General features: G+C 59.3%; 1 protein-coding gene across 4 annotated transcripts in view; it reads left to right on the top strand.

Moving 5' to 3' along the window:
- The window catches only part of KDM4B (lysine demethylase 4B), a 121,076-nt gene that overhangs the window by 34,575 nt on the left and 73,021 nt on the right, over positions 1-13,480 (top strand). For all 4 annotated transcript variants that reach the window (XM_027547342.1, XM_027547344.1, XM_027547343.1 and 1 more), the window contains 3 exons: positions 6,000-6,165; positions 9,346-9,521; positions 10,309-10,423. In XM_027547342.1, the coding sequence (XP_027403143.1) occupies positions 6,025-6,165; positions 9,346-9,521; positions 10,309-10,423 (432 nt within the window). In that variant the 5' untranslated portion in view covers positions 6,000-6,024. The remainder of the gene's footprint in view (positions 1-5,999; positions 6,166-9,345; positions 9,522-10,308; positions 10,424-13,480) is intronic.

The raw sequence follows: 13,480 nt of genomic DNA on the forward strand, positions 1-13,480 counted from the left end.
TGCAGGCCAAGGTCACCTGGGCGGGGACGAGCAGCTGGAAGCAGCTCCCAAGGCTTTCTGGGGCCACAGGCTGTGCTCGTGAGTCAGCTCTGCGGCCAGAGAGAGACTCCAGGCTCTGTGCCTGGGGTGCTGTCTGTGTCTGCGTGGTGGGAGGACGGAAGGGGTTGGGAGGGCAGCATTGCAGACCACTGGGTATTGCTTGGTCCTCTTCCTGGTTTTCTGGAAACTTCTGTCTGAGTGGGCAGAGGTGTTTGTCCTTCCAGGCCGCCCCTCACAGCTGCAGTCCTAGGTGGCAGGGGCGTGGTGACTGTTACTTATTTCTTTCTGTGATGGATTTTTTTTAATACTCTTTTTTAAAAATTTATTTTTGGCCCTGCTGGGTCTTGGTTGCTGAGCACATGGTTTTCTCTAGTTGCGGCGAGTCGGGGTACTCTTTGATGCAGAGTGTGGGCTTCACGTTGCAGAGCACAGTGTGGGCGCGTGGACTTCAGTAGTGTGTCTCATGGGGCTTAGTTGTCCAGAGGCATGAGGAATCTTCCGGGACCAGGGATCCAACCCATGTTGCCCGCATCACGGGGCAGATTCTTAACCACTGACCTACCAGGGAAGCCCTATGTGCTAGATTTTTCTCATGGTGTTTGAGGGAGATGGAATAGTGCCCCCCGAGATGCTCAGGCCCTGATCATGGGACCTGTGAAGATGTTCCCTGACATAGCGAGAGGGTCTCAGCGGCTGGGACGATGTTACAGATCAGGAGATGGGTGCTCAGCCTGGCTTATCTGAGCTGTCTGACATCATCACAGGAGTCCTTCTAAGAAGGAGATGGGTTCAGAGAAGGAGACCTGGTGATGGAGGCAGAGGTCAGAGAAAAGAGTCTGAGAGACGGGAAAAAGAGTCTGAGAGACGGGAGATGCTGCACTGCTGGCTGTGAGGATGGAGGGAGGGGCCCGAGCCATGCAGGTGGTGCCTCTAGCAGCTGGGAAAGTCAGGAGCCCCCAGAAGGCACACAGCTCACGAGAGATCCGCACAGGACTCCTGGCCCTCACAACTCGGAGGGCAGTTTGCGCCGTTGGAGCCCTAGGTTTGTGGAGCTTGTTTGGTAGCTGGCAGGAATGTGCACAGAGCTGTGGGCCTTGTGTGTTTCAGTCTTGGCGTCGTTCAGATAAGCGTCAGGATGGACCCCCCCTGGCGCTCGGGCCCCACCCCCACCCTGCGCCCACACAAGCCCCGTCAGGCTGTGCCCTCCCACCTTCCTGCCTCTGCGCTCTGCTCGCCTTGTCTATCTCACCCCTGGAGTAGGTTCAGTCCAGTTTCGTGGGGCGGACTCAGGTTGAGGCCGTGTCCTCGCATCCTCTGAGGGGCCCCTGGCGCCTGTGCTCCCCCGTCTTAGTGCTGCTGCTCCTGCTGCATGGAGGCGGCACCCTGAGCCCCCGATCCAGCTGCACATGCCAGGGGCAAAGGTTTCTCTGATTTGGGCTGGGGATGTAGAAGGGCAGCAGGTACTGGACCCGAGTGCCCCCTGGACTTCAGGCTCTGTGTGATCAGGGAGCACGCCTGGTGTGCAGGGAACCCAGGTGGTAGACAGTGCTCCATGCAGAGAAGGATGAAGTAGGGAACTGTATGCAGGTTTGAGGGACATGTGACAGAGTGCCAGGCCCACGTGGTAGGCTGGAGAGGGGGTCGGGACGGGGCTGGGAGTGTCACGCTCTGCCTCCGTGGTGCGTTTCGTCTTGACTCTTGTTGGAGGGGCAGCCGTTCCTCCTGGGCCCAAGCCTGCTCAGGAGCCCCTGGTTGTCGTCCCCTGTTGGGAACTGGGCTTTGGTGGCAGGAGCTGAGCCGAGATGGGGGCAGGCCCAGGGCTGGCCAGGAGTCCCAGGGAGGCTGGGGCTTTACCTGGCAGCAGGTGGAGCAGGTAGAGGGAGGGGCCGGGGGAGAAATCTGGGGGAGAGTCACCTCTGGGGTGGGGGCATATTGTACTCAGAGAGCCCTGGAATCCTTTTCAAAGACGGTGCACTCCTCAAGGTTTAGCTGTGTTGTGAGGTTACGTTTTCTCCAGAGAACATACCTTCCCACACACTGAGTACTGTATTCTTGTCAAACCCCAGAGTTGCAGGTTCCCAAGGTTCAGTTCCTGGACAACATCTGCCATTAGCCTCAGAAACCCTTAGTCCAGGGCCCACTGGGTGAGAAAGATGAGACTGTCTCCTGGGGAGGCGGCGTCCCTGCCAGTCATCTCTTGTCTGAATCCTGGGTCTCAGATGGACAGATTGTGCCTGGCTGTAGGAGGCCCACCCCTTGGGGTGTTTCTTACCCACCCTCTCCTGCCCGGGCTCCTGGGGGTGCCTACCCCAGGCAAGGGTCCAGATCCAAAGAGCCTTCTGCTCCTGGGAGGGGCGGGAAAGAGCCTTACCTGGTCACCGCGGTGTAGCACAAGTGGGGTGGCAACCTTCATGGGGGGCAGCCAGAGTACCCCCACGGCCCAGCCCACGAGTCCCCAAGTTTGAAGGCCACTGGGGGAGGTACCAGCGCAGGAGGGCCCCTCTGGGCTAGACTCACTGGGACCTAGAGAGCGGGGGATCACCTGTCAACCTGACTCAGTGCCCCCTCTTGTCAGATGTGTCTTGGTGAGGAGGAGCTGCCCAGGACGGCCGGGAAATGCCCGTCCCGTGTGGTCCTGCTCCTCCGTCCCAGCCGGTGGGGTGCAGGGGGCCTGGGGGGCCTCAGGAAGGCTAAGTCATGTAGGGTCTCCCGAACACATGACTTTAAAAAGAGGTAATCACTTCATTGAGAGGTGATTCACAGAGCAGTTTATCCATTTAGCTTGTGTAAAACTCCCCGGTTGTGGCCTGTATGGATGCTCTGCCCGTAGCCTCAGGATGAGGAGTGGGGAGAGAGGGGCACAGTCTTTCCTGCTAGGGACTTTGAGAGCTGGGGTGGGAGTGGGCGGGGGACCCACCAAGTGTCTCTGGAGTTGACACCTCCTGTAGACACCTCCTCCATGGCCGACCCAGGGGATGTCCTCCGTCTTTCATGAGGTGAGGGGCTCAGGTTTGGGGGAGCCCTCCTGTGGGCTGAAGAGATGAGGGCTCTAGTCGCCCATCCTGCCAGGCTCCAGAGGTTTTATTTAACTTTGCAAGTGCAGAACTTTCTTCTTTTCTTCTCCTCCACGCCAACCTCTGTTTCTTTTTTGGTGGGAGTAGCAGCTTTATTCGGTGAAGGCAATGGCACCCCACTCCAGTACTCTTGCCTGGAAAATCCCATGGATGGAGGAGCCTGGTGGGCTGCAGTCCATGGGGTCGCTAAGAGTCAGACACGACTGAGTGACTTCACTTTCACTTTTCACTTGCATGCACTGGAGAAGGAAATGGCAACCCACTCCAGTGTTCTTGCCTGGAGAATCCCAGGGACAGGGGAGCCTGGCGGGCTGCTGTCTATGGGGTCGCACAGAGTCGGACACGACTGAAGCGACTTAGCAGCAGCAGCAGCAGCAGCAGCTTTACTGAGATTGACTCCACCCGTCAGCCAGTTCCTCCATTTAAAACACATAATTCTGACGTGTGTGTTCAGAGTCCTGCAGCCATCGCCACAGTTGACGAACATTTCCATCGCTCCCTAAAGAAACCCGACCTTAGCCTCCGGGGTCCTTCTGGGTCTGCTCCATCCCGCTGTGGCAAGTGTCAGGGCTTCCTTTCCTTCCGTGGCCGAGCGACACTCCCGATGTGCCACTGAGTGGAGGGGCTTGGTTTGCGTACCTTCATTTGCTGATGGGCACTCGAGGTGCTTCCACCTTTTGGCTGCTGTGAATCGTGCTGCTGTGGACATCTGTGTATAGGTTTTTGTGTGGACAGATGTTTCTCTTGGGTGTATACTTAGTAGTGGGATTGCTGACTTGTGTGGTCAGTGCCACATTCAACTTTTGGGGGAACTGCCGGGCTGTTTTCCCCAGCGGCGGCGCCAGCTGGGAGTCAGGGTTCCTGTTTCTCTGCCTCCTCGCCTGCGCTTGTCATTATCTGCTTTTTCGCTCTGGCTGTTGTGGGCAAGGTGTATCTCACTGTGGTTTCCATTTGCTTTTCCCTGGTGGCTGACCGCCTCGAGCATCTTTTCATGCACTTATTGGCCATCTGTGTCTCTTTGGGAAAATGTCTGTTCGAGTCCTTTGCCCACTGTTTAATTGTGCTGTTTGTCTGTTCATGACTGAGTTGTTAGAGCCCCACTTGTCTTGGCACGGCATGGTCTGGTCAAGAGTGTGTCCATCTTTCTGGACTGTTCTGTGAGTTCCCTCATGGGGGTCCTCGGTCCCCCTGTGTTCCCAGGAGGTTGGCCCAGGGCTGGATTTCAGTCGGATTCCTTGTGTTATTTTTTTAAGTATGCACGTGTTTGATTTTCATTTGCTCTTCTTCAAAGAAACGTGCCAGGGGTTATGGAGTTTTGGGATTATAAACCGTTTAAATTTTATTTTTCATATTTACTTACTGAGAGCTTCGTTGCAAAGGGCATGAATAAGAGGAAAAACCTCACACCCGCCTCCCTTCTGAGCTGAACCTGCACGGCGGTGGCGGGTAGAGAAGCCCGGGCTCTTGCTGGGTGCAGCTGTAGGAAGCTCCACCTGCTCGCATCCCCGCCCCTCAATGGGAAAGTGGAGGGCGCTCGGGTGGGCAGGACCCTGGGGCCACCCCACTCTGCGCAGGACAGGCTGGTCTTGGGGGGAGACAGGTGTCCTGCTTGGGCTCATCTCCCACCAACAATGTGGGGTGGGGGTGGGGGGCAGTCCCTGAGGAAGGGTGGGCTCCCCGCTTGGTGATGCAGTGGTGACCCTGCGTGTGCCAGGACCCCCAGAGTCTGTACCAGTCCTGCCAGCCGTGAGTGTGACCTTCACAGCAGGGCCTTGCCTGCCGCCCCCGCCCCTGCCCCGTGTGCCCAAGTGTGGCGTGGGGTGGCCCAGGGCAGGGCCTGGTTCCAAGGAGCTGACGGGCTGAGCGGCTGTTCCTGGGCTTGTGCTGCCCTCTAGTGCCCACTGTGGGGAGTGTATTTGGAGAGCTGGTGGCTGTGACTTGGTGAATGGACACCGCCCCCCACTTCCCAGACAGGCAGGAGTCCTGCCCTTCTCACTGCCCCCCGCCCCCGCTCACTTTGTGGGGTTGTGGACTTGGTGAGTTTTCCTCCGAGTTATGGGTGTGCATGCACTGGGGTTCCGACCTTGTCCACATCCTGGAGCGAGTCTGGTTTTCTCTTGTTTGGAGAATTTAATCTGCCAACAGGGACCCTTCCCCATTGTGTCTCCCTGACTAGGATGGTCCACAGCCTCCCTGCTGGTCCCTGTGACTCTCAAAACAGGAGGGGCCTCTCTAGCCTGCAGCCTCGTCACCTGGAAGAGGTCCCCCCCTCCTCTGACTCTCCCCCTCTGTGCCATGTGGTCCAGGCTCGGCTGTAGCCCGGGGTGATGGGGCTCTGCTCTCCTGGTTTTGGGTCCTGCCTTGTGCAGCCCGTGGGTCACTCACGTGGGTCGCTGGGGCCTGGGTTCACTGACAGCAGCCGGTCCAGTGCTGGAGGGGCCCAGGCGCTGCTCGCCTGCCTGCCTACCTGCCCGTGGGGGCCCTGCCCGAGGAGGGCTTCCCTGTTCAGGAAACACACACACACATATGACCTTCCTCCCTTTTCCAGTCTGCCCCATGCCGCTGCCCCTGGAGTCCAGCTCCACGATCAATGTCAGTGAATCTGGACGTGACCCTGATATGAAAAGATTTTTCTTTCCAAGGCCTCTCGTTTGAAATGGGGGCTCAGGCCTTTAGCATTGCAGGGGCTCTTAGGACGAGGCCAGCTCTGTCTGTAACTAATTGAAGTCATTTGGTCTTTTGTGCTGGAGATGAAGCAGCCCTGGCTCCCCTGGGCCCCATTCAGCTGCACAGCCTCTGTCCTTGGGTGGGGTGCTTTGGGCCCTCGGGGTGGGGGCAGGGGGCCGGGTGGTGGTGGTGGTGCTGACCTCCTCTGTCTCCTCACAGGTGTGGCCATCCCTCCACCGCAGCCATGGGGTCTGAGGACCATGGGGCCCAGAACCCAAGCTGTAAGATCATGACGTTCCGCCCAACCATGGAGGAATTCAAGGACTTCAACAAATATGTGGCCTACATCGAGTCCCAGGGGGCCCACCGGGCGGGCCTGGCCAAGGTGAGTGACCCCCGGCCCTGTAGCCACTTTCCGTGGCTGCTGCCCTGTACCCCCCCAGGACTTGGGGCCCATGAGGCACCCATTAATCCGCTCCTTGAGCCCCTTATTTATTAAGGACACCTGTACGTTCTTTCCCCAAGCCCAGCACTGTTTTGGGCACCGGGATCCCCGAGGGCATGGACGCAGGGTGGGACTCAGCGCATTGTGATGGGACGGGCAGCCACCTCACCTCCCTGGGGCTTCGCGGAGTTGATGCTGAAGAGGGCTGACTTTCTGCCTTCATATTCCTCCTTAGACGCGTTTTTTGGGAGACTGTCATGTACGTGGGCAGGTTCAAACATTGTGATGGGGTCCAGGGAGAGCGAGTGGCCCCCTGACCCCAGCCCGCCCGCCTGGAGCAACAGGGCACCAGTTCCTCCATCTCTTCCCATGCCTTTCCCACACGGATGTGAGCATGCGCGCATGCCATAGATGGCTGCCCTCACCCTTCTGTGCAGGGGACAGGTCTCGGAGAGCCCCTTCGTGTGTGTGTGAGCCTGTGTATACCTGTGTATACATGGTTCTGCCCAGCACGTAATCTGGGAGATTAATCTGGGAGCCTGTTTGGGGTTCTTTGAGTTGCTTCCCATATGCCTGTCATTGCGTCTCACACTCAGTCCTCTGTTAGTGATGTTGGGGGTCGCCCAGCCTTTTCTGCAAAGGCCAGATAGGAAATATTTTCAGATTCTTGGGCCGGACTGTCTGTCACCACCTCTCAGCTCCGCAGCTGTGGTTGATTCGCATCCCCACAGGCCTGGCTGTGTGCCCGTAAAACCTGATGTATAGACATCAAAGTGAAGGTTTCATAGAATTTTCACCCGTTTTGAAATAAGTCTTCTTTGTCATTTTCCCTTAACCATTTAAAAATGAAAAAAAAGAACACGGCGTCAGCTTGTGGCTGGACAGAAGCAGGTGGTGGGTGGTCCTGGGCCGCAGGCCCTGGGGTCTGTCCCCCAGGCGGGGTCTGCCGTGAGGGGCAGGTGCGCTGGCCCCCCCATCCTCCGGTGGCTTTGGTGGCCGTGTCATACCCATGCTTTTCGTCTCAGCTGCATGGAGAGCGAGAGGAGCGCCGTGGGCCTGTGGGGCCTCCTCCCCCTGATCTCTCTTCCTTGCACACCCCCCTCCCCCGCAACCCCTTTGCACAGACTCAGCAGAACATTCTCATCAAGGGCCCTGGCTCTGGTAGCCCCTGCCTGGTTCTTGTAGGTTCAGAGCCTCTATTTGGGGCTGAGAGATTGGCTGGTGGCAGTTGTCGGGCCCCTTTCCCCAGGTGCCCTGTCTGTCTGGGGTGGAGGGGGACGCCTGAGGCCTGGGGCCTCCCTTTATCTGGCATGTCTTCTGTCCCTGACCTCGTTCCGCGTCTGCTGGGATGCGGCGCCAGTTCTGTTTTTGGATCCCAGTCGTGCTTTCTGCCAGGAATCTTGTTAGCATCATGGAATGTTCTGCCGGCAGCACCTGGCGCTCCCCCCAGCCTCTCCTCTCTGTCCTCTGCTGTCACCTCCGGCTCCCACTTCTGGGTGTTTCCAGTATTTTCTTGTCGTGGGGCCATTCGGGGTGCAGCCTTGTGTGCTGGGACCGAGTATCCGCACAGACCTCGCCAGCCTATATCCTCTGGGCTCTGCATCTCTGGTCTAAGCTCTTTGAGCCGCTGGACCCACTTTTTGCCAGCTTACTTGAATCGATGGGAAACCACTCAGCCTGGATATTTTTGTGCGTCAGATGTTTTCAGGCACATTTTCTCTCTGCCCTTTGTTTGAAGGTTCCTTTCCACTCGTCTCAAGTGGTGTTTTCTGCACTGTGTTTGCTATGGGCGGGCAGGCCTCTCTGGAAGGGCATGGTAGGGGCAGGCGTGGCCACTGGGAGAACTACTGCCCCACTGTCACTGAGAGACGCTGTGAGGACAGTCATGCCGACGCAGATGCTTGCACACGTACCCGCCCTGCCCCCACCTTCAGGGACAGTGCTGGCGCCTCTGCAGGGACAGACGGGTCCAGGGAGGCGCCCCGCCACATCCTTCTTCTCAACACCCGCCCCCCCCATACTGCGTATCACTTCTTCCCCACGCAGCCCTCAGCCCTGCCAGCCTCCTTGGAGAAGGGGCCAGGTGTCTTGCTGGCCTGAGCGAGCTCTGCAGACGCCAGGTCCCCTCCACTCTAGTCCCCCCGGCCGTGACTGCCCTTCTGGGGTCGGGGTGTGTGTGTGGTGTTGGGGTTTCCTTTACCATCAAAGCTACGTTTGATGACCACCCCCCACCCCCCAACACCAGCAAAAGCTCTGCCGGGCTCAGGGCAGCTGGGTGGGGGTGGGGTGAGCACTCATTGTGAGTGGGGGGCTGGAGCTCCGGGGGGTGGGGGACTCTGGGTATGTGTGGGACTTTCGGGGTGACCAGCCACATTCCTCAGCTGTTCCTGTGCTCTGGGCCACTGCCCAGCTGGGGTCCTTTCCTCAGGCTGCTGGGGAAGGGCCGAGGGGGAAGGAGTCAGGAGGGGGCGTGGCCTGGGGTCCCAGGGCCGGGGTTAAGGGTGGTTGGGTCCTCGGTGCATCCCTGCCCGGCTCCTCTGAGCACCAGGCCTGCCACCTTCAGGCCGGCTTGGGTTCCGCTGGGTCCCAGGAGCAGAGGCTGGCCCCTGCCCTGCGTTTCACAGGGTCCCCTCCACGTGCACCCCAGCTGCCCACCGTTCCCGGCTTGGCCCATTTGTCCTGTGTCCCTGTTCCCTGGGCTGCATGATCTCTTCCCAGGAGGCGTCCCTGAAGTGGGGCTCCTGGAATGGGTGTGCACTGCAGCATCCGCATCTCTGCTCTGGGGCCTCATCCACGCGGAGTCCTGAGCTGGGCACGCGGTGGTCAGAGGGTATGATAGTGGAGCCCCCGGGTGCAGCGAGTGCATGCTGTGCCAGGCAGCACCCACAGCCCACCCTGCCCACGGCTGCTCACTCTGTGATCACACAGATCCTAGGCAGCTGCGCACAGTCCCCCCACCGCCCAAGCTGGTGATGCCCAGGTTGGCCTGGCCCTGGGGCTCCCAGGAGCTCGGTGATGTGGAGGGGGGGTGCCCAGTGCCTTGGTCTCTCTCCATCTGGCACCTGGTCCCGAGCGGCTGAGCCCAGGGAGGGGCCGCTGACCACTCTCCTGGTCTTACAGATCATTCCCCCAAAGGAGTGGAAGCCACGGCAGACGTACGACGACATCGATGACGTGGTCATCCCAGCGCCCATCCAGCAGGTGGTGACGGGCCAGTCGGGCCTCTTCACACAGTACAACATCCAGAAGAAGGCCATGACGGTCGGCGAGTACCGGCGCCTGGCCAACAGCGAGAAGTATGCGGGCTGGGGCAGACGCAGTGTCCACAGAGCCTGCCTGTGTGCCCTGGGTGGGCCTTAGCACCCAAGGCTCTCAGCCCCCAGGTTCTTGGGGGGCGAAATCCAGACCCTCACCTGACCCAGGGCCACGCATGCATGCTGTGTTGCCCTCAACACTGACTGCAGAAGGCCAGCCTTTCAGGGCCCGCCATGTCCCCTGGCCCTGGAGTGCCTTCTTGCCCCTCCTGGGATGTCTCAGCTCTGCGGCACTTCCTCAGAGGGAGGCTCCCCGGCCGGGTCTCTCCGAGCTGGTTCAGCAGGGCCCACATGGGCACACACTCCAGGAGCTCGTGGGCATTCTCCCTTTCTGTGGAGCTCCCAGCCTCCCTGGCTTGCTGAAACCATTGGTGCATTGCTGGCAGTGTGTTTGCTTCTTTGCTTTCAAACAAGCGTCCTGTGAGGCAGGCATCGTCTGCCCCCACCCCATGGTGCCTGGCCTGTCACTGGTACCGTCTGTATCTTTAAGGGGTAGGCAGATAAGAACTGTCAGAGACCAGGTCCCTCCTCCAGCTCCCATGCCCCTGGCCTGTGGTCTGATGGGGGAGTCCTGGGCCCCGAGAGCTGGTGAGACGGGGCCACTGGACACTGTTCCAGGCTGGACTGCCCGCCCAACCACCCACCTCCCCCAACGGTCGTCATACCGCGTCCTTGTGCTCTGGGGCTGTGCCCGCAGCAGGGTGGCCTGAGCTCCTCCCCTGGTCCGCCCAGCAGGCGCCCTGAGCCCCCACACCCGGTCTGTCCCCAGGTACTGCACGCCCCGGCACCAGGACTTCGATGACCTGGAGCGCAAGTACTGGAAGAACCTGACGTTCGTGTCACCCATCTATGGGGCCGACATCAGCGGCTCCTTGTACGATGACGTAAGTCCCGAGGCCACCGGGCATCTGGGTGGACTGTGAGGGCGAAGGGGCGAGTGGGCTCCCCCCAGAGGGTCAGGGCAGGGATGATGCAGGACGCTCCTCTGGGCTTCTGTTGGGGCGCTACTTACAGGTGGGGGCTGAGCTCAGGACCAGAGGGGGCGGCTGGAGGTCTGTAGACTCTTTCCTGCCAAGTCAGAGTGCAGCCTTGCCCGGACGCCATGCTCGGCCGCGGACCTCAGCCTGACCACAGGCAGTTTTAAAAAGACAGCGGCCGGCATTCCATCCCGTGTCCCCGTTGCTGTTCAGTCTCTCAGTTGTGTCTAACTCTGGCAACCCAGCAGCCTGCAGCCTGCCAGGGCTCCCAGTCTTGACCTTCTCCCAGGGCCTCTGTCAGTTCTCATTTGAGTGCTTTTCTGCTTGAGTTTCTATCACCGCATCTTCTTCGAGACCTGGGAGCTGAGTTCCCAACCAGCCGAGCTGCCCCTCGCTGCGTCCCATCCTGTCCCTGTGCTGCCTTCCAGCCTGTGCTTCCCGAGGCCTGTCCAAGGGGTGAGACCAGACCGCTCGACCGCTCCCCTGACTGAGGCTTGATGCCAAGGCCTCGGGCAGGGCTGGTGGCCAGCAGAGTGGGACCATGTTTTGGGGGGATGGTTTGTAAATATTTGTGGGACCTCGAATATTAGGGGAGATGGTTTATAAACATTGATGGGACCTCGGATAACCCTGGGATGGACCTAATGGGGTTCATTTCAGGGCTCCGAAGCCTGACTGGCTTCTAGGTGTTCTGCAGTGGTAGGATCCAGGCCTCTCCACTCCCCCTCTGCCCCCTGCGTGCCCCACACTCTGTCGCTCTGAAGGTTGTCTGCTGAGAACACACTACTCAGCCCTGCTCCCCCGAGGGCGGCTGTGGGCGCCACCTGGTCTCGGGCTGGGAGGTAAGGGTGGGAATAAAGCCCCTCCTGAGAGAAGGGTCAGGACCCTCCGGGCGCTCAGGGGAGGAGCCTGTTAGAACCAGCGGCTTGTGTTTCCCAAGAAGCATGGGAAACATGTGACCTTGCTCGGTCCCGAGCTGAGTCGCTGCTGGTGTTTCAGCTTCACAGAGCCCGTCTGACCTGCGGCGGCTTTCCCGTCTTCTGCTAGCGGGTTTGCCTTGTGGTGCAGGGCGCCAAGGGCATTAGTTTGTTGCCTGGGAGGTGCGGGTCTGACTTCAGGTGAGCTCACCCACGTCCCCTAGGACCCAGGGAGACACCCTCATCCTGGGTCCAGTACCGAGTTTGCCCCCCACCCCTGCTTCCTCCTTCCTGGACCTTGGTTTCCCCATCAGTAAAGTGGGGCACAGCGAGTGCAGGGAGCCCTTCATTGGGGGTACCCCAGACCCTGAGCTCGTCCTCTTGGCCTTGACCCCAGAACCAGATGAGCCATAGGCCCAGCCCTCCTCTGGACGAGCACGCAGCCCCTGGGAACAGGGCAGTGCCTACTTGGGGGACACGGTCACAGATGCCCTGTCGCATGTGCTGCTGCCCAGGCCCATGACTGCCCCCGTGCCACATCCCTGCCCCCCTGCATATCCCTGCCCTGTGGGCCTCCCGTGCACCTTGCCCCATCTCCTGGCCGCACCTCTAAACACCGGGATCTGTCACCTTGTCGATGTCGAGTTTTGCAGTTACACCAGTGTGTTTTTGTACCACCAGCCAGCTCGCCCTTGGGCCAGTGTAGACGTTCCAGTGTCAGATTGATGAGGGGCTAGTGGGGCCGTGTACCTTGCACTTCCTGGGGCTCCTTGGGGTCCATTCACTGCTCCCCCTGCTTCTCTGCTTACCTCAAGGACCTCCAGATCCAGGGAGAGTGGCTTCACCTCCAGGCCCCCATTTCCCACATCAGGCCGCTGAGGCCCTGAACTGCCCTCCCTAGAGGCCAGAATCAGGGCTGGGCTCCCCCACCTCTCTCTGGTTTCATCGTGTTCACGCCTCCTCCTGGGAGCAGCTCTGGCAGAGCACCGCGGTGGGCGTCCCCAGGGCCGCATCTGGTCTCTAAACACAAAGAGGGCGATTTCCCCGGGCAGGACGGAGCCTCTGTTCTGTAACTAGCACCCTTTCCCTTCGGATGCTTAGTCCTTACAGGAGCTTCCCCAGCTCTGAGTGGGGACGTCGCGGCTCCACGGCCAGGAACCTTGCTGTGTCCCACTCCGTGTCCAGTCCCAAGCTGGTGTTAAAATCCAGCTGGCTGGCTGGCGGCCCCAGCTGCCTGTGCTCTGCGCCTCCAGCCGGCTGCCGTCCTGGCTTGGCCATGGTGTGGGCCTCCGTGTAGGGTGGGGGTGGTCAGTGTTCGCCTCCCTGCCCCGCCCAACAGCCCGGCCCCAGCTGGCCGCTCTGCTGCTCAGTTTATGGATCGTGACTTCTTGGAGGGGAATTTGACCCCAGCAGCCTGATGGGGCAGAAGAACGGAAGTTCATGTGCTTGAGTACAGGGTGGGTGTGGAGTTGTGCGCCTGTTGGTCAAATGACCTGTCATTTTCCACATAGAGTTGAAAAGTTAGTGCCAGTTGGGTTGCTTTGTTTATTTGTTGAGTATTTGAGTCATTTTTTTAAACATTATTAAGATATAATTCACATACCATACAAACCACCCGTTTCAAACATGTTTGATACTGTTTAGTTGTTCAGTTGTGTCCGACTCTTTGTAACCCCATGGACTGTATAGGCTGCCAGGCTCCTCTGTCCATGGGATTTTCTAGGCAAGAATACTGGAGTGGGTTGCTCTTTTCTTCTCCAGGGGATCTTCCTGACCCAGGGATCAAACCTGCATCTCATGCATTGGCAGGCAGATTCTTTGCCACTGAGCCACCTGGAAAGCCCTATTTAAAGTGTATAATTCAGTGTTTTTTGTAGTCACGTTGTGGATGTGTAGGCCCGATGGCAGGGTGAATGCATAGTGCTTTGGGGAGGTGCCCCCTAACCTCAGGCAGCTTCTACTGGAAGTGACCCCGGGCTTCTCATGCTTATGGTGGGGGTCTGATCCTGGCCCTCCCCTGCATCCTGGGCTCCAGCCACAGCTCACC

Source organism: Bos indicus x Bos taurus, chromosome 7, assembly GCF_003369695.1.
Source record: "Bos indicus x Bos taurus breed Angus x Brahman F1 hybrid chromosome 7, Bos_hybrid_MaternalHap_v2.0, whole genome shotgun sequence".
Taxonomy (NCBI): Eukaryota; Metazoa; Chordata; class Mammalia; order Artiodactyla; family Bovidae; genus Bos; species Bos indicus x Bos taurus.